Source organism: Theropithecus gelada, chromosome 4 (genome assembly GCF_003255815.1).
Source record: "Theropithecus gelada isolate Dixy chromosome 4, Tgel_1.0, whole genome shotgun sequence".
Taxonomy (NCBI): Eukaryota; Metazoa; Chordata; class Mammalia; order Primates; family Cercopithecidae; genus Theropithecus; species Theropithecus gelada.
Window position 1 is genome coordinate 161,154,152 of NC_037671.1, and position 25,654 is coordinate 161,179,805.

At 39.2% G+C, this 25,654-nt stretch overlaps 1 protein-coding gene across 10 annotated transcripts in view; it reads right to left on the reverse strand.

Annotated features, from left to right (window-relative positions):
* The window catches only part of MAP7 (microtubule associated protein 7), a 211,308-nt gene that overhangs the window by 80,929 nt on the left and 104,725 nt on the right, over nucleotides 1-25,654 (reverse strand). For all 10 annotated transcript variants that reach the window (XM_025382724.1, XM_025382723.1, XM_025382719.1 and 7 more), the window contains one exon: nucleotides 144-242. In XM_025382724.1, coding sequence (XP_025238509.1) covers nucleotides 144-242 — 99 coding nt within the window. The remainder of the gene's footprint in view (nucleotides 1-143; nucleotides 243-25,654) is intronic.

Consider the following 25,654-nt stretch of genomic DNA (forward strand, 5'->3'; position numbering starts at 1 on the left):
GGCAGGACTGAAACCAAGCTCTCCTAAATTCTAGTTTTATGAAAACTAGAATTTAAACAAATTAAACCTTTATAATCGTCAGCATGCCTTTAGGGCATAAAAGATAATCTTTATTTTCCCACAATTAATGCAATGCATCATACCTGGTTTATTTCCTGAGTGGTTGTTATTTTGTCCTGAAATTGCAGAGGCAGGGCGGTTGGAGGCATTTTTCTTATCTTGCACTTTATAGCTGTCGGGTGCTACAGAAATAAGACAAAAGAGAAAAGATACATTTAGTTTCTTAAAATTTCTTCAGAAACATTTACGTATTCGACATTTACTGTTAACCTATGTACCAGGTTCTTAGGCTAGATTAAGGAAATGAAAAGATGAAGTAGTTACAACCCATGCCCTCAAGGAGTAGGAAGGACATGTAAAAAATCAACAACCTTGGCTTGAGTGACCAATCTTATAGAAGTGGCATGTTCAAGGGGCCATGAAGGGCCTTTCCCACAGCTGTACCAGTTTACACATAAAGCAACCATGTGGAAGGACGACCGCAGTCTAAAGTCTTGGATCTGAGTTCCTACAAAGCACCATTGGCTTAGAATATATTTCAAATGTATTAATTTCTTTCTGCTTTGGTATATTCAACATCATTTAATCTTTCTTTGGGGTTACTGAGTCTCTGCAGTAGCGCCAGGTCCTGACAACAAACATCAACCCTAACTGAATATTATGTAACAGCAGACCATGGAGATTGAAAAGACTTCAACATATGTTCAGTACAAGTCACTTTTCTGAATAAGCCTGATAAACGCTTTTGGGGGTGGGGTGCTCGAGGGAGGCTGTAGTTTGCTTTATTATGCTGAAATTCAAATTAAAAAAAAATTCAATTGAACAGGAGTTCTGGTTACTTGAACTCTAATTTATCTATATCTAACTTTTATTGGATCCACTCTAGGTGAACATCAGACGTCTATCTGCCCACTTCATTATCGTCTGGATGTCGGGAATTCATTTCCACCTCAGAAGACCTTCTGAGTCATACTGACCACGAGACAAATGTAAAATCCATCTTAAAATTTTTCTATGCTCATATGAAATTGATAGGTTAATTTTATTTTATGTTATTTTATTTTCCAGTAAGCCTTTTGGATTAGTAACAATAGGCTAAATTTTGAAAACTAAAAATAATTTCTGAAAATTGTCAGGCTGTTTGGTCTAAGATTACATATTGCTAATTCCTAACTCGTTAGGTTGGATGTATTTCTAAAGTTTTCAGGCCATCTCTCTGCTTTCATATCACTCTTTTTCTTCTGCTATGGTTTAAGAGTCTGTATTTCTTCAAAAACTTCTTTGGTGAACACTGTAACAGCAAAAGACACAGACAGACCTGGGTTCAAATATGAGACTTGGTACGTAACCAGGTGAGTGGCCAGGAAGTTATTTGGCCTCTCTAAGTAGGTCACATGGGGTAATTATACTGCCTAACTCACAGAACTGTTGAAAGGATTATCTGAGAAGATATGTGTTAAAAATCTACCAAAAGCCTTGGCACATAGGAGGTGTTTAACAAGTATTCAAGGCCCTTTCTCCCAGCTTCTATGCTTTTCTGTGGAGTCCTGGGCATCCCATTCTCATAGCACCCATGCAGGTTTGAGTGTGTTTTGGAGTCAGCAAACCCGGTTCTGCCATTTACCAGATGAATCCTCAGCATGTTGCTTAACATCTCTAAGTCTTAATTTCCCCATCTGTAAAGGGGAAAAACATCTACTTTCAGAGCTGTAAAAATTAAATGAGATAATGTACAGAAAGGTAGATCATTGCCTGGCCCACAGCAAGGCACGACAAATGGTAGAAAGTATTTTTAGCTCTCTTCAGGAAACTGGGCTTCTGGTTCCTCAGGGATTTGAGAGAAAGCAAACCCATGTTAACTTGGTGACGGGGTCCTGGGGGCAAGTGACTAATGTGGCAGAAAAGTCTGGGTCAGCAGCTGGCTCCAGAAGTTTTCAGCTCAGCCACAGTCATACCTCCTGGGGCTCTTAGGTAGGGTGAACTTATTGATATAATTTTTAGAGTATGGCCTGGTTTGGGAAGAGGTAATTAGTCTTTCTGGTTCAGGGTTTGGGGGAGATGACAGTTTTCTAAGATTTGATGCCTTTCATTATATTAAGTAAATCTGAGCCTTAAAAAAAAACCCCTCAATAACATTGGGAAAATCAAACAGGGAGTTTTTTGTTTTTTAAACAAAGTGCAGGGGATTTCACTACTTAAGAACACAATGACAAGAGGAATTTATTCATTTTCTGATTTCCAAAATTTAAAAACCTGAAAATCCTCATTAACGAGAAGATAGGATTGTATATACCCTTATAAAGGTTCTCATGAAAAAAAATTAAAATGATTCAGGTGACTTTCCAGTATTATTTATTTGAATCTCTCTTCTTTCATTTAAAAAAAAGAAAGAAAATTAAGCCATATACTATGATGCTCAGTAAGTCTTTGCTAGCCTTATGTAATCTTTATTGACCATCCTGCTAGCTTGAAAGCTGTATTCCATTAGTGTCACATGTGAGTGTTGAGGTAAAGACAAGAGGAAGGATACAGACAAGCACCCTGGTGGTCTGGGACTCTCTTTCCGACATACTCCGCAACAAAATATAGAGGCATCAGACATTTGGAGCCTTCATCTGATGAAAATTCTGTAGCTCCAGTAAGTGCTGCAATGTGTACTGTGCAGTCCACATCCTCTACCACTCACTGATTCATTCCAACATCTTCCCATAAAGGCCTTGGTGTTCTCACGGCTTTGTTTCTACTTCTGGCTGTATGGTCCAATACAGTCCTCTCTCAACTGCTGAAAATAATTGGTCCAACAAATGACCTGTCAATTTAGTCAAAACACTTGCTCTGAGACACTTCTGACTATAACCTTTGCATCATCCTGTTTAATCTCACTGAATAATATGGGGACTTGACATCCACAAGGATAATGTATTTCAGTCACTCTTTTTAATAAAATCTGCAATGTGGGCTGTGATACAGCAAAAGCTTAAACTCAGTATCCAGCTCTGTATAGTCCCTTATCCATGGGGGACTACTAGGTTCCCAAGACCCCCCGTGGATGCCTGAATTTGTGGGTAGTACTGAACCCTATATACGCTGTTTTTTGGATCTACAGAGACAGCTCCTATGTGATTGACAGGTGGGCAGCAACTACAGTGTGCATCCACTGGACAAACGAATGATTCACATCTCAGGCTGGACAGAGTGGGAGGGCACGAGATTTCATCACACTACTCAGAAGAGCATAAAATTTATGAATTTTTTTTTCTGAAATTTTCCATTTAATATTTTTGGACTACAACTGACCGTAACTGAAACCTCAAAAAACAAAATCATGGATAAGGAGGAACTACTGCATACATGCTTTTCTGCTACAGTCTTCAATTGGAGTTTGTGGGCATACAGCCCCTCTGTGGACATATACTTGTGAGGACACAGCTTTGGGGGAGTGACCTAGAACACAGAACTAGAGGTTGAACCACATGAAATAGCCTTTTATGTAGTGAAAAATGGTTAAAATTTAACAACTTTTAATGTTTCAATCTAATAGTTTAAATAAATCTGTATAGAAAAGAGTTACCATATCAGGCCTGAGATTGCTGTTCTTATTATTTTGTATTTATTTATATATATTTATTCTTTAAATTTATTTATTCGAATATACCTGCCAGGAGTATTGTAACACTCGAATCATAGGTATGAAGTGCTTTATCCAATGTGATTTATAAAATTTGCATTAGAACAAGAAGGAAATAAAGCAATAGCATCACTCCTAATGACTTTCCTGATTATTCCATGTAATAGAGAATTTCTCCTCGGTTTAAAATCCTCATAATTATAAGTGAAGTTGGGTAGCAGTGGTCAAAGCTCAAGGGAGTTAGCATCAGGCAAACCTGGATTTCATTTCCAGGTTTGTTTGTAACACTCTAATCATAGGTATGAAGTGTTTTATTCAATGTGATTTATAAAATTTGCATTAGAACAAGAAGGAAATAAAGCAACAGCATCACTCCTAATGACTTTCCTGATTATTCCACATAATAGAGAATTTCTCCTTAGGTTAAATTCCTCACAATTACAAGTGAAGTTGGGTAGCAATGATCAAAGCTCATGGGAGTTAGCATCAGACAAACCTGGATTTCATTTCCCACACTACCTCAGTTTTCTTCCTACTTGTATTTATTCAAAGAGTACACTACTCTATGGGACATCTTGAGCTCGATGCTGGAAGAAATATTATTAGATGTGTAATTATCTCCTTCTACCACTTCTTTTTCCTTTTCTTGTCCTATGTTTCTAGGTTACACTGTATTCTGGAACTTTCAATTCCTCCAACACTATCTCCTTTCTTCAAAAATCATCTCCCATTATGTCCTGAAATACTATCTGTACATCAATCACTGTCGAGTATGCATTTATAAATATGTGCTCTCAACAAAGTTCTCGTCGTCAACGTCTAGGGAATATCTGCTCATGTATCTCTGCTATCACTTGAACGTCCTCACAAAAAAGCCAATCCCCTAGTGTCAGTCTCTTTGTCACTATCAACAGAACCACCAGGCTCAGAAATGTAAAGTCATTTTAATTAATTAAGTAATTTTTTCAACATTTAAAAATACCCCCATAGACCAGACACTGTGCTACACAGTGAGAATACAAAGGTCATATGACATAGCATCTGCTTTCTTTTTTTTTTTTTTTTTTTTGAGACGGAGTCTCGCTCTGTCGCCCAGGCTGGAGTGCAGTGGCCGGATCTCAGCTCACTGCAAGCTCCGCCTCCCGGGTTCACGCCATTCTCCGGCCTCAGCCTCCCGAGTAGCTGGGACTACAGGCGCCCGCCCCCTCGCCCGGCTAGTTTTTTTTTTTTTGTATTTCTTAATAGAGACGGGGTTTCACCGTGTTAGCCAGGATGGTCTCGATCTCCTGACCTCGTGATCCGCCCGTCTCGGCCTCCCAAAGTGCTGGGATTACAGGCTTGAGCCACCGCACCCGGCCAAGCATCTGCTTTCAAGATGCTTACCATCCTTTGGAGGAGAGACAGTGGGCACATACATGAAATTGCAACAATGGATTGATTCAATTTTCTAAAAAATCCATAAACCCACAGAGGTTTAATAACCAAACAAATGATATAGATAGTGTTACAAGAATTTGGAGTGGGAGAAGGAGCCACAAGGGACAGTAGTCCCTGGGCAAAGAGCTTGCAGACCAGAAAGCATCCAGATAAGTGAAGAGTAATGTGAAGAAATTCCCTTACCAGGGTGGAGCATGAGCAAAACTACCAAGGCAAAGGGACAGGAGAGATAATTGGTACTGTCTAGTCAGAACAGCAGGTTTAGGAAGGGAGGCAGTCGAAGATATGACAAGAGAAACAGGCTAAGGTCAATGTCTCTTTGAATTCTGAGAGTGTGGACTTTTTCGTGAAGGCAATGGAAAGTCACTGAAGTATATACCACATGGAACTTCCAGCTGTGAACTACTTTAGCTTCAGTGGATTCTGTGTAAATGAACAGTGAAGTCTAACAAGTCTGCTGGAAATGAATTTAAAAAGGATCTCATCTTAAAGAAAACAATAAAAGGAAATCAGACTAAAAACAGACATCCTAAGAACTCTGCCTTCTATATAGTTTAGTAACTAGTCAGGTTCTTCCACTTACCCATATCACATACCAAGAGATAACTATTTGACCATTACATGGTAAAAAGTGACATGAATGAATATGGTGAAACTTAGGGCTGTCCTTGAAGAAACAAGAAGTAGGGGAAGAGTAGAGTCAGTGTGGTCACCCTAGAAGAAGCCAAGGACAGCTCATGTAGCACCATATAGGGACCCTCCACCAGAAATGGAACTCCAGCCACAAACACCTGGGAGGACGAGTGGCCGGCAGGCCAGATAAGGAAATGGGCCTGTTGGGAAATAGGTGGGGCATATTTTTGAAGGTCATTTTGCAGGGAGGTGAAGAAGATAAAATATGGGAAATTGATTGGTGCTATTAATCTTTTGTAGACCATCACTTAATGGGGAAGCAGCTGCTTCATGGGGCATGCCTACAGGTATCGTGTCATGGCAATTTAAGTAACTGTAAATGTCAAAAATAGTGCAGAGTCTCATTTGCTCTTCTATACACAATAAACCCATTTCATGGTATGGTGCAACATCTAACCACATTTAATCTGACATTTTGAAACAGAAATAACAACAATGAACCATTTATTCACTCTATTGCTCAATTCTTGTTGCCAAAACATATGCAACTAAATAGGACCATCTGATAATGATACATATTTGAGTTATACACAGCACTCTCCCTATTCTGCTGACAGAAACAATTCAATTAAGATATTTTTCTTGCATTTCACATATCTATACAGAACACAAAGTTAAGATTTGGTGGCTATGGTAGACTTCATTAGAGCATGGTAAGAGTGTGGAGGCTTTACAGTTTGGAGTAGCTCATTCAGCAATGACAGTGACTGAAAGTCACTTTCTGAGTTCTCCATCTCTTCATAAGGGAAAAAACCTTAAGATGTATGACCATGATAGAAAATGATATTAAACCAAAAGGAAATACATTTGTTCAATAAAGAGAGTACAAACCCAACAAAAGACACTGACTTTATAAATACAGTCCAACAGGGTGTATAGTTATATGACACATGGGGACAGAATCTACCACAGGTATCTCTCCTTATTTCTGTAACTGACACTAAGACATGAAGAATGGAACAGAGACATGTAGGTCTTTGTTAATAATTTATACTGAACCACTTCCAAAGAGAAGTTGAGGCAGTTGGATTGAACTGTCAAGGTCTATACATGAGATGATAAAAAATACTGACATAGGCTGGGCGTGGTGGCTCACACCTATAATCCCAGCACTTTGGGAGGCTGAGGTGGGCAGATCACCTGAGGTCAGGAGTTCGAGACCAGCCTGGCCAATATGGTGAAACCTCGTCTCTACTAAATACACAACAATTAGCCAGACATGGTGGTGCACGCCTGTAATTAATCCCAGCTACTAGGGAGGCTGAGGCAGGAGAATCGCTTGAACCTGGGTAGTGGAGATTGCAGTGATCTGAGATTGCGCCACTGCACTACACCCTGGGTGACAGAGAGAGACTCCGTCTCAAAAAATAAAAAAAAAAAAAATAAACAAATAGTGACGCAATCAACTTTCTCTGAAATAAAAAAGATATTAATATCATATATAAAACAGCAAAAGAAAATTCTATCAAAATAGGTTACCAAAATATTCCTAAGGGATAGGACTGGGCCATTTTCCTCCAAGGAGCTGATGTCTACTCATAGTCATCATATTCTGAGCTTAAACAGTCTCCAAATAAATGGAACATCAGCATTCAGTCATTGATATCTGGCCAGGTACAGATCTATGGTAATTTTCCACTTGACCAGAACAACCTGAGGGCAGGGGCCATGCCCTTCAGCCTTGCAATCTCCAGAGTAACATGAGATATATTTTCTCTTCTGATGTGAAGTAGATGTGACCTTGATCTGACAACTCTTTTTGTCACCCTTTCTCTACAATCTTAGCAGTCATCAAAAAATAAGAAAATGTATTCTTTTTCTTTTTACTAATCATCTTATCATTCATACTTTTTTAATACTTTTTCTTTCTCGACTTTTGCCACAGTGTTCCAGAAGGCACACATCCATTCCTCTCTTGCATCCTTCATCAAGCATTTGTTCAGTGTCACATATGTGCTGGGCAGTGTGCTAAACACTTCACATCAGAAGAGAAAAAAAATCTCATGTTATTCTAGGATGACTTCAACATTATATTAGGCAAGACTCAAAATCAAATGGATGTTTTGACCCCGCTTCATAGAAAGGAGCGACCAGTCTCACCTACAGTGAGAATCTCAGGAATTAGAGTGACACTCTACAAACACAACAGAATACAGGTCGAGCATCACTAATCCAAAAACCTGAAATCTGAAACCCTTCCATTTCCAAACATTTCAGATAAGGGACACTCAAGCTGTTATTGCTTATACCGCATGAAGGAAAGAAAGCATGTGAACATTACAGCCTCTACTGATAACATCAGACAAGCATCTCAACTTTGGGAAATTTGTAAACCCCAACCCTTTCCCAAAGCAATTAATAAATTTATTTTGATAATCTGTTTCTTATGTAGCCAAAGAATTATCCACCCTAGCTAAACACGAGGAAAAGGATATTTCAGAAAAGCACATGTTCATATATCTTGTGGGAACTGGGGGGAATCACCTACTAAGCTCTTTCATTTACCACTAAAAGCAGCTCCTCAATGCACATCACAAATGCTTTCTGAAACATTGTGCTGACAGGAATAAACATTACACACTTTAAATTCAACCAAAAAGGCTTTTATCTAAAAAATAAGTAAATAAATAAAACAAAAACCTTCCTTCAGCCAGATGGCAACACTAAAAATAGAATAGAAAATGATGTATTTTCCCCTTGCATTAATGTAAATCAGATTAAAAGGCAAGTCTTTTCATCTCCGCTGGTGACTTACCACCAGTCACAATGCTAGCTACTCTACAAGCATTATCCCTGCCCCACAACATGAATAATGTTTACGACTAAGCAAAGCACAGGGCAAAGTACACAAAAGGAGGGCAAAGTCTAACCATATTAAAGTTTTCCAGTCACATGGAGAAATGGTAAATCAGAAATTGTAGCTACCCATCTATATTTTAACAGCTGGAAACGGAGCTTATCAAATTAGACCCAGTTCAATTAAAATCAATGTGTGATTAGAAGAAACTATTTAAATAATGTGGAAAAGAAAAATAATTAGAACTCAACTTTATTACACTTTGCTTAATTAAAATAACGAACTGAAAAGAGGGTGTTTTTACTTTAATAGGATAATGATTTACTTTAAGAAAAACTAAAATGGCTAATGCCAGTATTTTACAAAATGATTACTATTGGCCATAAAATAGAAAAGCTTTCATACTTACAAAGTACAGTTATCTAAGCAGAAAATGTACAATACTTAAAAATAGTTCTAAACAGGGGACTCAGTTTTAAATATCAGTTTTGTAAATAAATTTGCATGTAATTTTAATCCTATGAGTATTAGTCAACTGAGTTCAATCAGTGAAATAAATACACATATACACTGCTGTCAAATATCAAAAATTAATCATTTCTCCTCTGTAGAAAATATTAAAATATTTTACATTTCTTATGTAAACTTTGTAAAATTTAATAGGAATGATATGGTAGGTTCTGAACGCTTATTCCAACTCATTTCACGTAACCACTGAATATTTAACTGAAAGCTTGTCTAAAATTATGGGCCAGCTCATTCTCCCCATGCTGTCCTGTGCTACAGTCATTTCTGTATCTGTGACTGTGTTCTTTTTTCCCTCACTAGAACACCAGCCTCACCATCTTTGCCACTATTTACATCTAATCTCTTTTTCTTTCTTAGAGCAGTTTTAGGCTTACAGCACAATTGAGCAGAAAGTACAGAGTTTCATATGCTGTTGCAACCCCGCCCCCATGCCTATCCCACCATCAACATCCCACACCAGAGTGGTCCATTGGTTACCATTGATGAGCTGACACCAACACACCATCATCACCCAAGGTCCATAGTTTACATGAGGGGCCACTCGTGGCGATGCACTTTCTACTGGTTTTCATAAGTGTATAATGACGTGTATACACCATGTAGTAACATGTAGAATTCAATCCATTTCCAGTCCAACTCAATCCATCATAGTCCAACTCAAGTCCCTTTCCCATGAATCTTTTAAGCTATTCCTACCACCATCACATTTCTTTCTCTGACTTATACTGCACTCCCATGCAATCTGTCCCACGGTATTTAGCATTTGATTTCATTCTATCTTGTATCATTTTCAGAATGTATGCTTCCAAAATTTCTAAAAACTGAGTCCCATGAGAGGCAAAACAAAAAATGTGCTCTACAGTAAAATAAAACAAAACCAAAACACAATGAGGAATACTTGATGTAACATTTCTCTCTTGGAAATGCATACTGCAAGTTTGCATAGGGAAGGGGCTATATCATTCCATTCCATGCTGGTTACCCAATAAATATCAACTCTTTGATGCTTTATTTATTTATTTATTTATTTTTTGAGACGGAGTCTTGCTACGTTACCCAGGCTGGAGTGCAGTGGTGTGATCTTGATTTACTGTAGCCTCTGCCTCCTGAGTTCAAGCGATTCTCCCACCTCAGCCTCCTGAGTAGCTGGGACTACAGGCACGTGCCACCATGCCTGACTACTTTTTGAATTTTTAGTAGAGACGGGGTTTCACCATGTTGGTCAGTCAGGCTGGTCTTGAACTCCTAACCCCAGGTGATCCTTGACCTCAGACTCCCAAAGTGATGGAATTACAGGCATGAGCCACTATGCCCCCGCCTTGATGGTTCTTTTCTAACAGAACCCTGATTGGCCACTGGACACAGATCTGGCCAAAACATTGAAGACTGAAGTTGTTAGGTGTCGTTTGTGGGAATGATCCTTAAGGCACAGCAGACTCTGGTGTGTGAACTGTTTGCTCTTCACCCCTCCTTTTCTTCCTGCTTTGAATGCCGATATGATGCTTAAGGCAGAGCATCTATCTGGAAACCATGAGGCTATCAGGAGGGAAAGGCCAAGGGAACAGAGACTCAGGCCCTGACATCTTTAAGTTGCTGGTCTAGTACCAGCAACTCTTCACTTCTATGTTCCCAATAGGTTAGAGAAAACAAAATCCCCCATTTGTTAAAATCATTAAGAAATCCTGTAATCATAAATTAAAAAAAAAAAAAAAATCCCCAAACTGATACAGAGATCCTTCTGGCTACAGAATAAAGTCCACGCATCTTAGCCTTCCAAATGTCTTATTTCTTATTCAGTAACTCTTTTATTTGGCCCATCATGAATCCTACATAGTCTAATCCGTTCCAAAAGTCAGAAAGCCAAGCAGTCCTGGTTCATTATATTAAAGCAGAGCAGCTTTAGATTTGAAAATAGTGGGAGGAGCAATATCAGGAGAAAAAAGGAGTGAAACATACCACATCAAGTTTTAATAACATTTGTAATAGAAATCAGTTCCATAGGAATTCAAACACCTTAGAAGCCAGTGGAATCCTAAAAAGAATGTGAAGGGTTCCCCGATGAAACGCGCTAACCTCAAATAGCTCCTGACAATTCCTGAGCCACAATTCTTCTCAAATACTTAGTATTCTAAGGTCCTATATGAAGTGCAACTCACAGGTTGGTTACACACGGGTTAAGTTCCCTTCTCTATCAACACTTCTACAAAGAAACCTTTAATACACGATAGGTATCAATGGCACATTTGCTTATAAAAAGAAAGTAAATTTATCTATTGATTTAGCCTAATTTTACTTTTATTTGTTAGCTTTTCTATACTACAGAAAGAACATGAAAATAACATCTAAAAGGCCCATAATTCTATGACCCAGATAGCCTACTTATTCTTTTTATCTTAGAAAGGAAGTGTTCTTTATTTATTTAACAGATAGGGTCTCACTATGTTGCTCAGCCTGGTCTCAAACTTCTGGCCTCAAGTAATCCTCCCACCTCAGCCTCCTCAGTGGCTAGGATTATAAGTGTGAACCACTGTGCCTGGCTTTAAGAAAGAAATGTCTATTACATAATTAGGAAATTCAAAAAAGTACAAAAAGCTATAAAGTGAAAGGCAAAAGCCTTTTCCCTCTTCCTTTCTGAAAAAAAAAATTCTATGTATAAATATATATATTTGCTTTCCATTTATTCAGAACAATTTACTCTTCTGCCACTTTCTTTTCTCATTTAGTAACCTATTTTAGCCTGCTTTTCAAGTTCTTCCTTTAATTGCAACTAATTTCATCATTTTCAATATGTGGCTATAGGAATTAGATATTCTAGATTCATCTTCTCATAAGTGTTCTATTAAATCTTCACTGATGTGTGAGACCACAGTCCTGATTGAGTATTATTTACCTTCTTCTGTCAGCATCTACACCTGATCCCTTGCTCCCAGAGTTGGTAACTTAATCTCTTGCACTCTCTGCTTCTGCCAGTCTGAACTCAACTGGAAAAGGCAGCCACTTCCAAGGAAATAACCACAAGGAAAATTCCAAGGAGGCTTTGCTTTCCTGGTACATAGCGTAACAGTGAACAAAAGTAGGAATGAAACCTTCAAGAAGTCACACTATTTGGATTGAATCAGAGGCTTAAAAGCAAGGTTTGTTCCATATAGATACATTTACCATTTCTACCCCTCTTAGTTTTGCAAGCCTAACCTGCATGGGTTCCAGGCTCTGGCTTCTGCCAACTCTGATGGGAGAGCATCGTGGGCTGCTGAAATTGAATTCCTTCTCTAGCACCTTCTCTGGATAGGCAATAAAGTAGTGGAGCGAAAGGGTGGAAGAACACTTCCTGGCCAACTCCATGCCCACTTCAGAGCCAGAATCAGGAAGCTATTGTGCCAGAGCTGAAAGCTGAAGCTGCTCCTTCTCTGATACAAGAGGCAATGAAAAACTGGTGAAGGCAGCTGATGATGTCTGCAAGGACAGATGACACTGACTCCCACCTTGTGAAATCTGCACAGACGCTACATGAGAACTCATCAACCGGCCAGGCACAGTGGCTCACACCTGTAACCACAGCACTTTGGGGCGCCAAGGCAGGCAGATTGCTTCAGCTCAGGAGTTCAAGACTAGCCTGGCCAACATGGTGAAACCCCGTCTCTACTAAAAAATATTAACATTAGCCGGGCGTGGTGGCGGGCACCTGTAATCCCAGCTACTCGAGAGGCGGAGGCAGGGGAACCGCTTGAACCCAGGAGGCGGAGGTTGCAGTGAGACGAGATCGCACCACTGCACTCCAGCCTGGGCAACAGAGTGATCCTCCACCCAAAAAAAAAAAAAAAAAAAAAAAAGAACTCAAACTTCTAGTGACTTTCTCAGGTAACTTGTGGTCTGAAAATAAATTGAATCTATTAAGTAATTAAGGCTATCATCCTGGAGAACAAAGAAATAGGGCCAAGCAAGGGCTTTGGTATGCTTAGCGTAGCAAGCAGAGACTCAATATCAGGCCAGGAAAAAGGGATTTAAATCACAAAGCATTCCTCTGGCCTCATGTGGGAAAGAAAATGGAGATTTAAAACATGTTCCTTTTATTTTTTTAAATCATCTTTCTACTAGACGAGGAATTTTTTTTGAGCTGTTCAATCTCTAATTTGCCACATCAATACGTCCCCAAATAAGAGATCTCAAATTCTGGAACCTATTGAATATCTAAATGTAGTAACAAAACAAAAACAAAACAAACCAATGGAAAGGATCCCAATCTGAAAAACACCAAAAAAAAGAATGGTTTTACAAGCTCTGCCAACTCTCAAAGGCACAAAGTGTGCTATGTGGCAGGCGCCACAACCTGGCAAACAGTAGCAGGTTGGAAGGAAAGGCTGACTGAGCAGCAGGTTGGAAGGAAAGGCTGACTGAGCAGCCCTTCAAGGAGCACTCATGGCTGCAGAGTCCACAGACTGCAATTTACACGCTTGCTGTCCAGTAAGTATTTTCATTTAAAGAATGCCACATCCATTTCAAACAAGAGAATCCGATTACAAATTCTAAATCTGCCTAAGCTACAGGCCCTTTGGGGGTCATGAAGAGCTCAGCTAACACTAAGCTGACGAATGGGCTCTTTTCTTCTAAATACTTTTAGAATGCATTTTATGTGACCATTTTGTACTTCACAACATCCACTTGGGGGTTGGTGCCTACAACAGTAGGAGAAGCCAGAAGGAGGTTGAGAGAGATTGAATGGGTAAACCATATGCATACCTTCTCCTAGAAGAAGGAGAAAAGAAGCCAACCATTACTAAGTGGAGGTTGGGAGGAACCAGCTACTCTCCTTGCGTCCCAGGGGACAAAGGGCTGTCACAGACCTGACCTATCTCCCCACTCTCTTCTTTATCCAAACACCTGCTCCTAGATAACCAGTCCTGTTTTCAGAATCGTAGGGGAATCATTATCAGAAAGGAAGATGTCTAAAGAACTGTCTGAGCTTTCTAACCAAATGTGAACAGATCTCATTTCAGTCTTTGAGTGCCCCCTCAAACAGCCACTTTTCCTAGATGCATTAGGAGTATTCTAAGGAAGTGACATGGCAATATGTTTTCTTTTTAGTTTACAAATGCTGCATATGCCCTCAACTTCATGACACTTTTTCTGTTATCCTATGTCCTTTATTTTACAGGAGTGGAAAACCTTAGAAAAATTTCAAAAGGGCGTGTGCTTTCTGTAAATAGTAAGTTAGGGAGGGAGAGGTTTTGATACTGAGTTTGGTTTCCAAGTAGATGAAAGAAGGAGAAAAATTATAGTTGGGTGAGGGCAGGGTAGGAAGAAGAATTTGAGGAAGTGAGAAAACCTGCTTTACAAATAGTAGAATCTGAGCAATTTGAAGGTACATCATTGTATGATTAAAGTAGAATAGATGTTTAATACAAATTGAGTGAATAACTATATACACATTTTTAATAGGGATTTTATAATAACATTACTATCTAACAGGTTAAATAGGCTTTTGTGGGTTATCAGTTACAAATGCAATATTTTTATAATGTGCAAATGTGTGCCAGCTTTCAAACAGCTAATTCATATATGAACTTCTGGAACATAACCCATTTATTACTAAGAATTATTATTTTAAAAAACAAATACTATAAAAGTATGGCAAATAGGCATAAGGAAAGGGTCATAGGTAATCATATTTTAGAGCTAGTTGGGAAAGGAATTCATTTAATATGTGTGGTTAACCATTTAATTTTTAAAATGTCTTAGAAATAATCACACCTGTGTTCCTCAATTAATACTTTCGGATAAACTATTCAATTTTCCTTAGGCAAGATTTTCTGGCAGGCAAAGCTTGACTTTGTAACAAATATTTGTCAGCAAAAATAAGGTAACTACTTATGCCTGAAAAAAATTCCATTTTAAAAATATTTCTAAAATATGATTTTTTTTTTTTAAAGACAGGGTCTCCCTCTGTTACCCAGGCTGGAGTGCAGTGATGTGATCATAAGCTCACTGCAGCCTCGAACTCCTGGGCTCAAGCGATCCTCCTCCCTCAGCCTCCCAAGTAGCTGGGACTACAGGCGCATGCCACAACATCGAGTTGATATTTTTATTTTTTGTAGAGATAGAGTCTCGCTTTGTTGCCCAGTCTGGTCTTGAACTCTTGGCTTCAAGCCATCCACCCACCTTGGCCTCCCAAAGCACTAGGATTACAGGTGTGAGCTACCACATCCATCCTAAAAGATGACTTCTTAAAAATCATCCGAAATCACTATGGACAAGCATTTATTAAACCTCAAAGCCATCCCTGAAGAACAGGAGATAAGATTCAAAGAATAGCTAATACCAGTCTTATTACTGAGAGTTGTATTTCACACAAGGAAAATTTACCTTCTCTTTCTATAGCTCACCAAATTGATTTTAGAAGATTTTGATCATAAGAAAAGTCACACTAAAGTAATACATGAACACTGGCCTGCAGAGTGCTCAAATTAAAAGTGTGACCACATTAAAAGTGATACAAATGTGAAAGTTGCTAGCAGTCTGAGTTCCAAGATAGCATCTGTGCAGAGTCCACAAAGCAGGAGTCAGTGCTGTCTGCCCCTGCGGACATCATCAGCCACCTTCACCAGTTTTGCATTGCCTCTTCTATCAGAGGAAGGAGCAGCTTCAGCTTTCTGCCCTTCTCAGCACTCCCTGGTATCACAGCCCCCTGACCCTGGCTTTGAAGCAGGCATGAAGGTGGCCAGGAAGCGTTCTTCCACCCTTTAGCGTCACTCCTTTATTTCATATCCAGTGAAGGTGCTAGAGAAGCAATTCTATCTCAGACAGCCCAGAATGCTCTTCCATCAGAGTTGGCAGAAGCCCCAGCAGGAACCAATGCAGGTTTCCTACCTCCATCCCCAAGCCCTTGGCCCACTTCAAAGAGATGCCTAGAAGCCAAACAGATTTGTTGCTATGAATTTCGTTAGCTGACTTATCACTGTGTTGCATAATTCTTTCCCCAGGGTACAGCTAACACCATTTCCATCAGCAGCTCCCCAAAGCTCCCTGCTACTTACAATAATCAATACAGGCACCAGCTATGCTGGGGTTATAAAAATACCAATATTGATCTGATTTATATCAATCTGAGGTCACTTAGCTAAGATTACATATAAGAATGACAGTTTCATCTAAATTTTTAGGGATACAGACAGAATTCACAGCCATTTCATAGGCACCTACAATGAAACATCAGTTGACAATACATTTTAGTTTCTATTAATCTGGAAATTATTGTAAACCAGCTTTAAAAGTTTGCCAATCCTTATTTCACTAGGAAAAAAAATTAAAATCTTCACCCATTTTACAAAACTCGACTTTACCGAAAAGTTTAGGCTGATTTTAAAAGCTAGAAAAACTATCCTAATACTACTCAATGTTCGAAATGTTGGTTATAAATCTTTATAATTGGTTTTAGATTATTGTAAACCTTTATGATTACCTAAATTCATGCTTCATATTCTAATTAGTAGTGTCCATGTATGTGCTACTTCCAAATACTCATTCAACATTGGCTAGAAAGGTCTACGAAGAATCTACTCTCTCTGTTATAGTATCAGATTAACTCCCTAAGAAAGGTTGTCGGAGTAAAAGAAATAACTCCACAATACCAAAACGCCACTGAAAACCCTCAACTGATAACTATAAAATAGAAGCACAGACAGCTCCAGCTTTCAAAGGAAAATAAGACAGAACTACTGTAGAGAAAAAACATAGTAACAGTGACAGCACCAGCAGCAGCAACTGTGAGAACCATTTATCATATTAGGCATTGTGCTACAAGCTTTACATAATCACATCTAATTCCTACAGACACCCTGCAAGGCAGGCAATTAGCATCCACATGTAACACTGAAAACACAGAGGCAGAAATTGGAAGTGGTCAGAAAGGGTCTGAATCTAGCCTGGTTTGACTCCAGAATTTGCTTGGTTTTCATTCATCATGCTCATTCCTGAGAAAGGGATTAGACAAACTCACTTGCTGGGCTATCTGGAGAAGAACTGAGATGGGGTTCAGGAGCCTGAGTGTAGGTGCATTTTTTTTTCTCTCACTTGTTTTTTTCTGATGAGAGAAAGTAATAAGAGGCCTTGTGCCCATGATGACCTGTCCTGACCCTAGGAGAACTTCCCTCACTGCTTTGTAAAAGTTCAGCCATGCGTGGGCAAGCATGCATACAGTCACAGTGAGTTTTACTATTTCATAATATCTCATAATATTGATGAATACACAATACAGTCACAGTTAGTTATAAAGAAAAACTGACAGATCTCCAAGACTGCAGAATTTCTAGAATCAAGACCTTCGGGAAAATGATACAAAATCCTCTTGCGACGAAAACTGTGTTTTTCTTCTTTCTTCTCACCTCCCTTGCCCCCAACCCCCAGTTTAATTAAAAGGTATAAAGTGAAGAGAGAACAATAAACAATTATCATGGTAATTTGATAGTAGATACAAATGTGTCAACCACTTTCTCTGCCAAAATTCAGGCTACAGAATACAGGTGTTCAGAAAGTACAATGTGCAACTGTTTTAAATCATATTAATTTGTGTTTCATTGAAGTGAGAGCTTCATTTTATGTTCAACTGCACTATTGATAGGTTAATATCTGCTATAGTTTGAATGTATGTATCCGCCAAAATTAGTATGTTGGAAGCTATGATCCAATGTGATAGTGCTAAGAGGTGGGGCCTTCAGGTGATTAAGTCATGAGGCTGGGAGTAGTACCCTTATAAAAAGGGTTCAAGGGTACTAGCTAGGCCCCTTTTTTTGCCCATCTTTTCTGCACATGAGGACACAGCATGAGGTCCTCTTGTCCTTTTTGCCCCTTTTACTATATGAGGATGCAGTAAGAAGGCCCTCACCAGACACTGAAGGCCAGCACTTTGATCTTGAACTTCTCAGACCCCAGAACTCAAGAAAAGAAAGTTATGTTATTTATATTATCTAGTCTCAGTTTTTGTTATTAGCAGCATAAACGGTCTAAGACAATACCTAAAACTGTGTGCATGATGTATAAAATCTCTAGGATGCACTTAGGTGAATAAAGCCCCACTGCACCTATATTCTAGGAATTAGTCAGATGAGTCAGCTCTACCACCCTTCCCCCTTTTTTCATCTTACAAACTGAAATGCAGTCACTTTCTGACCCCTCTACATTTTGCTTCACTTTATTCACTGGGCTGTCATAAAGAGTTTGAGATCTTCTAGTTCAGAATTAAGCCAGTATTACGTTAATAATTAAGCAAACATCGGGAACTCCTTTTTTTTCCTTTAAGACTAAAGGCCTGGAAGAAAGGAAATCTTGGTGAGACAGCAATAAAACTGCAGTGAAAAGAGGGTGAGAAGCTGACGTACAGACTTACACAGGGAGTGGCTGGCTCAGGGGCCTACTTCATGCCTGGTCTTGCTCCTTCTCTGAAGGGTAGTCTTAGGCTGATGGCTAGTTTAATAGTGCTGGGTTCCATTTGAACTCAATTTATTACAATGAGCTGCTGGCCAAATTGGGCAGGTTAGCTTGGTTGGCTACAGCAGGAGCTTGAAGGTCAAAGCACCATCCCTGTGCTGCTGGGTGAGTTCACCCACAACAGAATTCTGTAGCATGGTCACAGAAAAGTACAATGACAAAGTGGTGGGAGGTGTGAGCCAGGTGACTACGAATATAATCACTCAGCACAATATGTAATGAGCAGGCACTATTCCAGACATTAATAATACAAAGATAATCATACTGAGGCTAAAGTCTTCAAAGGCAGACACACATAGAAATACATAAGTAAAACATAATATAGTAAGTACCATGATAGAGATCTCTATGGGAACACAGAGACAGGTAAGGGAGGCTTCCTGGAATAGGGGACGTCAGAGCTGGTCCTAAAGAGTGAGTAGGTATGTGGGTAGGGGCACTCCTTGCCAAGGAGAGGGCATCATAAACAAAAGCAGAATTTCTGCCATCAGTCATAGGGAAAAAGAACAGGATATGCATCAGCTTTTTATAAACCCAACAAGAAAACCTGTTAACTTCTTTTGTAAATGAAAAATTGCATCTTTACTCACTTAAAAATGCTTTTTGTTAAAATAAGATTTTTTTCTCACTTGTTGCAAGGAGGAAACTATACATTTTGTATATTATATGTTTACTGTTTTGTAATTTTAGAAGATTAAAATAAAACTTTAATAAGAATTAAGATCTAAGAATTATGACAATGAGCAGAGGATGGAGGTCCAAGGACACAATACTCTCAAATGCCGGAGAGCCCAGTATTAGGATGAAATTATTGTATCTTAAAAATAAAATATTTAAGGTCTTGAAAAAAAAACAAACCTCCCCTAACTTCCTCTCTCCGCAATCTCTTGGTAATCTCTATCCTATTCTCTACTTAGGAGTTCAACTTTTTTACACTCCACATAACAACGAGATCATGCGGCACCTCTCTGTGCCTGGTGTATTTCATTTAATATAATGTCCTCCAGGTTCATCCACGTTGTCCTAAATGACAGGATTTTCTTATTTTTTAAATTGAATACCATTCCACTGGGTATATATATGACATTTTCTTTATCCACTCATCCGTCGATGAATACCGGTTGATTCTATATCTTGGCTGTCGTGAATAGCGCTATAATAAACATGGGAGTTGAGAGATCTCTTCCGCGTGCTGATTTCATTTCTGGCAGATATATACCCAGCAGCATAAAATAAGCTTAAAGTCTGAGAGATAATTTTGCTTTTGAATTAAGAGGCAGTATATTTTAATATTTTATCATTTTTCCCTAATATATACCATCCAAACCACTTATATGCAACTCCATTTACCTATGGTACTGTGTTTACATTGCAAAAAAACAAATTCAGGAAATCATAGAGCAGAAAATGTTCGTGAAATCAAATAATTAGAGCTACAGTTCAGTACTTCTCATAAAATGAATGGTGTTTTAGTAACTGTTTCCTTAGTACGTCTAATGATTTTATCTTCTCGTTCATTTTTCCATTAAATTTTGCTATTTCAGCATATAGATAGCTATTCTTCCTTTCCCTTTTTTGATCACGTATACCTTTGCAAATCTCAGGAAAGCTATTCGCCCCTTAAGCTGAAGACCAGGGCGTGAAACTTCAGAGTTTCATGGTCCCCAGAGATGGTCAAGAACCCCTCTCCCCTGGCACCCGATGACAGAAGATGCTTTGAGTGGTTACGAATTCCAAACTACAGGTCAGGGTGTGGTGGCTCCAACCTGTAATCCCAGCACTTTGGAAGGCTGAGGCGGGAGGATTTCTGGAACCCAGGAATTTTAGATCAGCCTGGATAACATAGGGAGACCCTGTCTCTACAAAAAATAAAATTAGCTGGGCATGGTGGTACATGACTGTTGTCTCAGTTACTTGGGGGGCTGAGGTGGGAAGATCGCTTGAGCCTAGGAGGTGGAGGCTACAAGTGAGCTGGGATGGTGCCACTGCACTCCAGCCTGGGTGACAGAGCAAGACCCTGTCTCAAAACAACAACAACAATAACAAATTTCAAACAACAAAGTAAATCTTCCCAATTTCCTCCATGAAGTTTTGGATCAAACATAAAACCTTTAAAAAGTGGTACTTAAGGCTGGGCATGGTGACTCATGCTTGGAATCTCAGCACTTTGGGAGGACGAGGCAGGTGGATCACTTTAGGTCAGAAGTTTAAGACCAGCCTGGCCAACATGGTGAAACCCCATTACTACTAAAAACACAAAAAATTAGCCGGATGTGGTGGTACATGCCTATAACCCCAGCTACTGGGGAGGCTGACAGGAGAATCGCTTGAACCCAGGAGGCAGACGTTGCAGTGAGCTGAGATCGCACCACTGCACTCACTCCAGTTTGGGTGACACAGTAAGACTCTGTCTCAAAAATAAAATAAAATAAAATAAAATAAAAAATAAAAAGTCATACTTAAAATAGTTCTTATAAAACAAGGTTTCAAAGCCCTTCTGTTTAAAACAGTGGTTCTTGAGGGTTTGTATGAAACTCACCTGTGGGCTTTTTACACCGTGCTGTCCAGGTCCCTCGCAGACCTGCTGAGCTGCAATTCTGAGGCATTAGGCTCAGCTGTGTATTTTTAAATGGCTCCCTAAAGGATTTTGATGTACGTCTCTGGTTTAGAACCACCAACTCACAGAATTTAACCTAGAATCATCTCCCACGGGCTAAAGTGATTGTTCACATTTTTCATTGCTTGGCAAAACATGAAAGTTCTTTCTGGGTTTCCTGAACTAATGGTTTAAGAGATGTTGATGGGTTTCAGCTGTCCCCTAGACCAGCTGCCTTCAAACTGGGATCCGCAGGCTCCCAAGGGTATCCAAGGGCTTTCCACAAAAGGATTTTAACAGTTTTTGTGCTTTGGACTCCTCTGGCACCTGGCAAAGTCAGGCTGAATCTCTTCTTAGCATAATATTTTTAAATGCATAAATCAAAACAGCATTAGCAAGAAAATATAACCATACTAAAGATAAGTATATTTAAAAATGGTTATACTTAAATATGGTTAAAAATTTAATGCATATTTTTATACATTTAAATATGTATACTCGAGAAATATATGTGCTCCTTTATTAACCCAGTAAATAGTCAAATCTAGGGGCATGTCTAATAACTGTCATGATTTCAAAGTATCAGTTCAAACCACCTTTTGAGATATCTGAAACAACTGTAATGTGATAAGAAAACACCTGACTTCTGTTGATGCTCATACTACTTTAGGTTTGTTGCTTACATTTGTAATCAAAGAAAATGCTCCGTTTCTAGGTGAGGTTAGTGGAAAAAAAGATGAAATTATTTTCCTCATCCAAATTTACAAACGCTTGGAGTTAAAAACCTTACTTTAAGGGAATATGTGTATATGGAGGGTTATAAAGCAATCAGTTTCCAGATTCTTTCTTAAAACCTTTTATACCTCGTTTCTCATATACATTCCCCTTCTACTTTTTTTTTTTTTTTTTTGAGATGGAGTCTTGCTCTGTCACTCAGGCTGGAGTGCAGTGGCGCAATCTTGGCTCACTGCAACCTCCACTCCTGGGTTCAAGCGATTCTTCTGCCTCAGCCTCCTAAGTAGCTGGGACTACAAGTGCACACCACCAGACTTAGCTAATTTTTGTATTTTTGGTGGCGGGGGAGGGGGGCTTCCCCATGTTGGCCAGGCTGGTTTAGAACTCCTGACCTCAAGTGATGTGCCCGCCTTGGCCTCCCAAAGTGCTGAGATTACAGGCATGAGCCGCCGCGCCCGGCCCTCTTCTGCTTTCATGAGGCACGCTTCTTATGCATCCTGAACATTAGGTGGTTTATTGTCAAGGGTGCTAAAACCTCTGAAGTGTCACTAAAGAAATGAGAGAATGCACTGCTCCTGTAAAAGCTCCCCTTGAGAGCAAAACAAGAAATACTGTGGGAGCAGGGCCTTGCTTCATGCAAGTGAAAAGGTTTCTGTCTCGTTTGTATTGACGCATCACTGTCACAGGGCACAAAATAATACAGAAAGTCTGCGCCTTACGATGTTTCGACTTACAATAGTATTAGACTTTATTCCATGTTATACCATGTCAACATTTCCTCACTTTTTAAGTCCATTGTGTATTTAAAAAATTTAATTTCTAAGGTATGTAAAAACAAAAATGTTTGAAGCCTAACCAATATTTCACAAAGCCCATAAGAAATTAACTTTGGAGCCATGGAGGTCTAAAAGCCGCCTTCATCAGAAACACCTTGGGTATTTACTTAAAAAGCAGATTCCTATGCCCCGACTCAGATGTATGAAATTTGAATCTCTAGGGTTGGGTCTGGGAATTTGCACTTTGAAACAAGCATTATACTTGAATCTGATGTACACCAAAGTTGAGAACCACCGCACTATGCTACTTCACTGCTTTGCTGTTAAGTCTTCTGGACACTATTGTTTCAACCATTTTCTGGAGCTATATTTATCTTTCAATCTATGGAGAGGCATTTGTTACAAGCTAAATTATACAAACTCAACACAAGGCATTGATGCTTCTTCAGAATTTGATGGGAACTGACCATAGACAATATCAATAGGAACCATCTCTTTGTGCATCACTTAATAATTTTCAGTGGTACAGAATAGTGATGTTTTCCTTAACCTGTTCCTTATAATTTGATACAATTTTTGGATAAGCTGTAAACAAGCCCACAATAGAACAGGGAGGCAAATATTCCCTTTTAAAAAAATATGGCCCTACCATATGAACTAATAATTTAAACTATGGCTCTGCTATGTAATTATTATCAGAAAGAAGTGTTAAAGTTCAAAGCATTTGGTATTCCATGGGTGCTTTAAGCTTTTTAAAAAATGTCCTAGGCTAAAATTACATTAATCATGCTACTTGAAACTCCAATTTTGGACCTTTCATGAATAAAACTTCAGCAAATGTCTCAGTTTAAAATTATTCTTAAAGAGGTTTGACCCTGCTACTCTCTACTCTGTAGAGGTGAGATGTGCAGACTAACTGCTCAAGCCGACATCTTTGTTAGGTCTCTCCATTTTCATATAATGAAAAGAGTTCAACTGTGGGTTAAAGCATGTGATTCCACTGTTGACAATGAAGGAGTTAAGGACGATCCACCCCACACTATGCCAATTTGGCATATTTATTATTTCAAGCTGAAAGTACTTGAGAAACTAGTTGCAAAAAGGCCTTTCTGATCTGTCCTTTCTTACAGATGGTAGGCCATAAAAATTCCTTTGAGGATGCCTTCCCTCCAGTAGGGAGAGAAAATGACCCTTATCACCAGAGATTGGAAATTGCTGCTGCAATGAACCTGTACAGATAAACTTACTGAAGAAACCCTTATCTTCCACTAGCTTTGCACACCCCCACCAAAGATCTCCTAGTGACCTCTAGAATTTACTGTCCCTAGCCCAGATCCCCTTGTCCTGTCATTTCTTCACAAATTTATTATTCCTTGTCCAAAAAGTACAAAAGCTATCTGCATTGGCCATTTATTTGCATTCTTACTCTCTTGTACTCCCTATGTATGTGTAAAAATTTATAAAACCTGCATCCTTTTCTCCTGTTAATCTGTCTTGTGTTAATTTGATTCCTAGAACCAGCCAAAGATCCCACTTAAGAACCAACATAGGTAGAGGTGACTTTTAGCCTCTTACAACCACCTATTAGTTTTCTATGAACTTGCAAAGAGTGAGAGATCTTGAACTTGTTGTCACTCAATAGCCAGCAAAAGCTCAGTTCCAAGAAGCCATATTCCTGGAAGACATACAGGAGACACACTCATCTATATTTTCCAAAATCTATCCCTGTATTAAGTCATACTAACAGCTGCATAATGAATAACATTGTCTATGTAAAATCTGTATAAAGATATAACAAAAACTGAGTTTCTCCTGTACTCTCACAACACAATCAACACACAACACTCACTGTGACCTCTAGTTGCCAAAATGTGTGGGGATTTTTCCCTACCAGCAATGAATTCTGCAGCAGACACCAGCTGGGTATCTTCTAATTCAATTCAATTCTGATACTACCTGCTATAAACTGGGGTTCCCACAATCCCTCCTCATCGTTCGGTTAATTTGCTAGTGCAGCTCACAGAACTCAGGGAAACACATTTACTGATTCATTATAAAGCACATTACAAAGGATACTGATGATCATCAGAGGTGGATAGGGCACAGCATGGGAGAAGAGCACCATCAGAGGTGGCTAGGGCACAGCATGGGAGAACGGACATACCACCATTCAGGAATTTCCACATGTTCAACTTTCTGGAAGCTCCCCAACCCAGTCCTTCTGAGCTTTTATGGAAGCCTCATTGCTAAGGCATCATTCATTAAATCATTGGCCATTGGTGATAACCTTCATCCCCTCTCTCCTCCCCAGAAGTTGGGAAGGTGGGGATGGGGGTGGGGCTGAAAAGCCCCAATCCTCTAATTCTGCCTTAGTCTTTCCTATGACCAGCTCCAACCTGAGGCTACTGAGGGGCTGCTGGCCACTAGGAATCTCATTCACATGCAGCAAGACACATCACTTTGGATTTCAGGAGTTGCATGCCAGAAAATGGGAACAAAGAACAAATATATATTTCACAATGTCATAATCTGCTTTTAAGGCTAATCACCAACTTTGGCACATTAGACACCATATTCGAAAAACTTAGTGTTGTATACATTGAATGCTCAGTCTGTTTTCAATGTTTTATTAGTCATTTCTACAAAGAATAACAGTCAAGGACAAAAACTAAAAAAAAAAATTAAGCATTTATACTGTAACGACCAAATTATTTTCAACGAAAACATCTCCCCCACAAACATTTCTGGGTATAAAATTTCTCTCCCCTGATATCATAAGTCCATGGGTAAGTTATACAACTTCATGAGCAGCCACTGGAATGTGTTCTATATGCAATGAGTCTATCCTTTACAATCTGTAGCATGGTGTTAACACCACCAACCTCTACGGAAGTTTAATCTGAGAAACACGAAACTCATCCCCC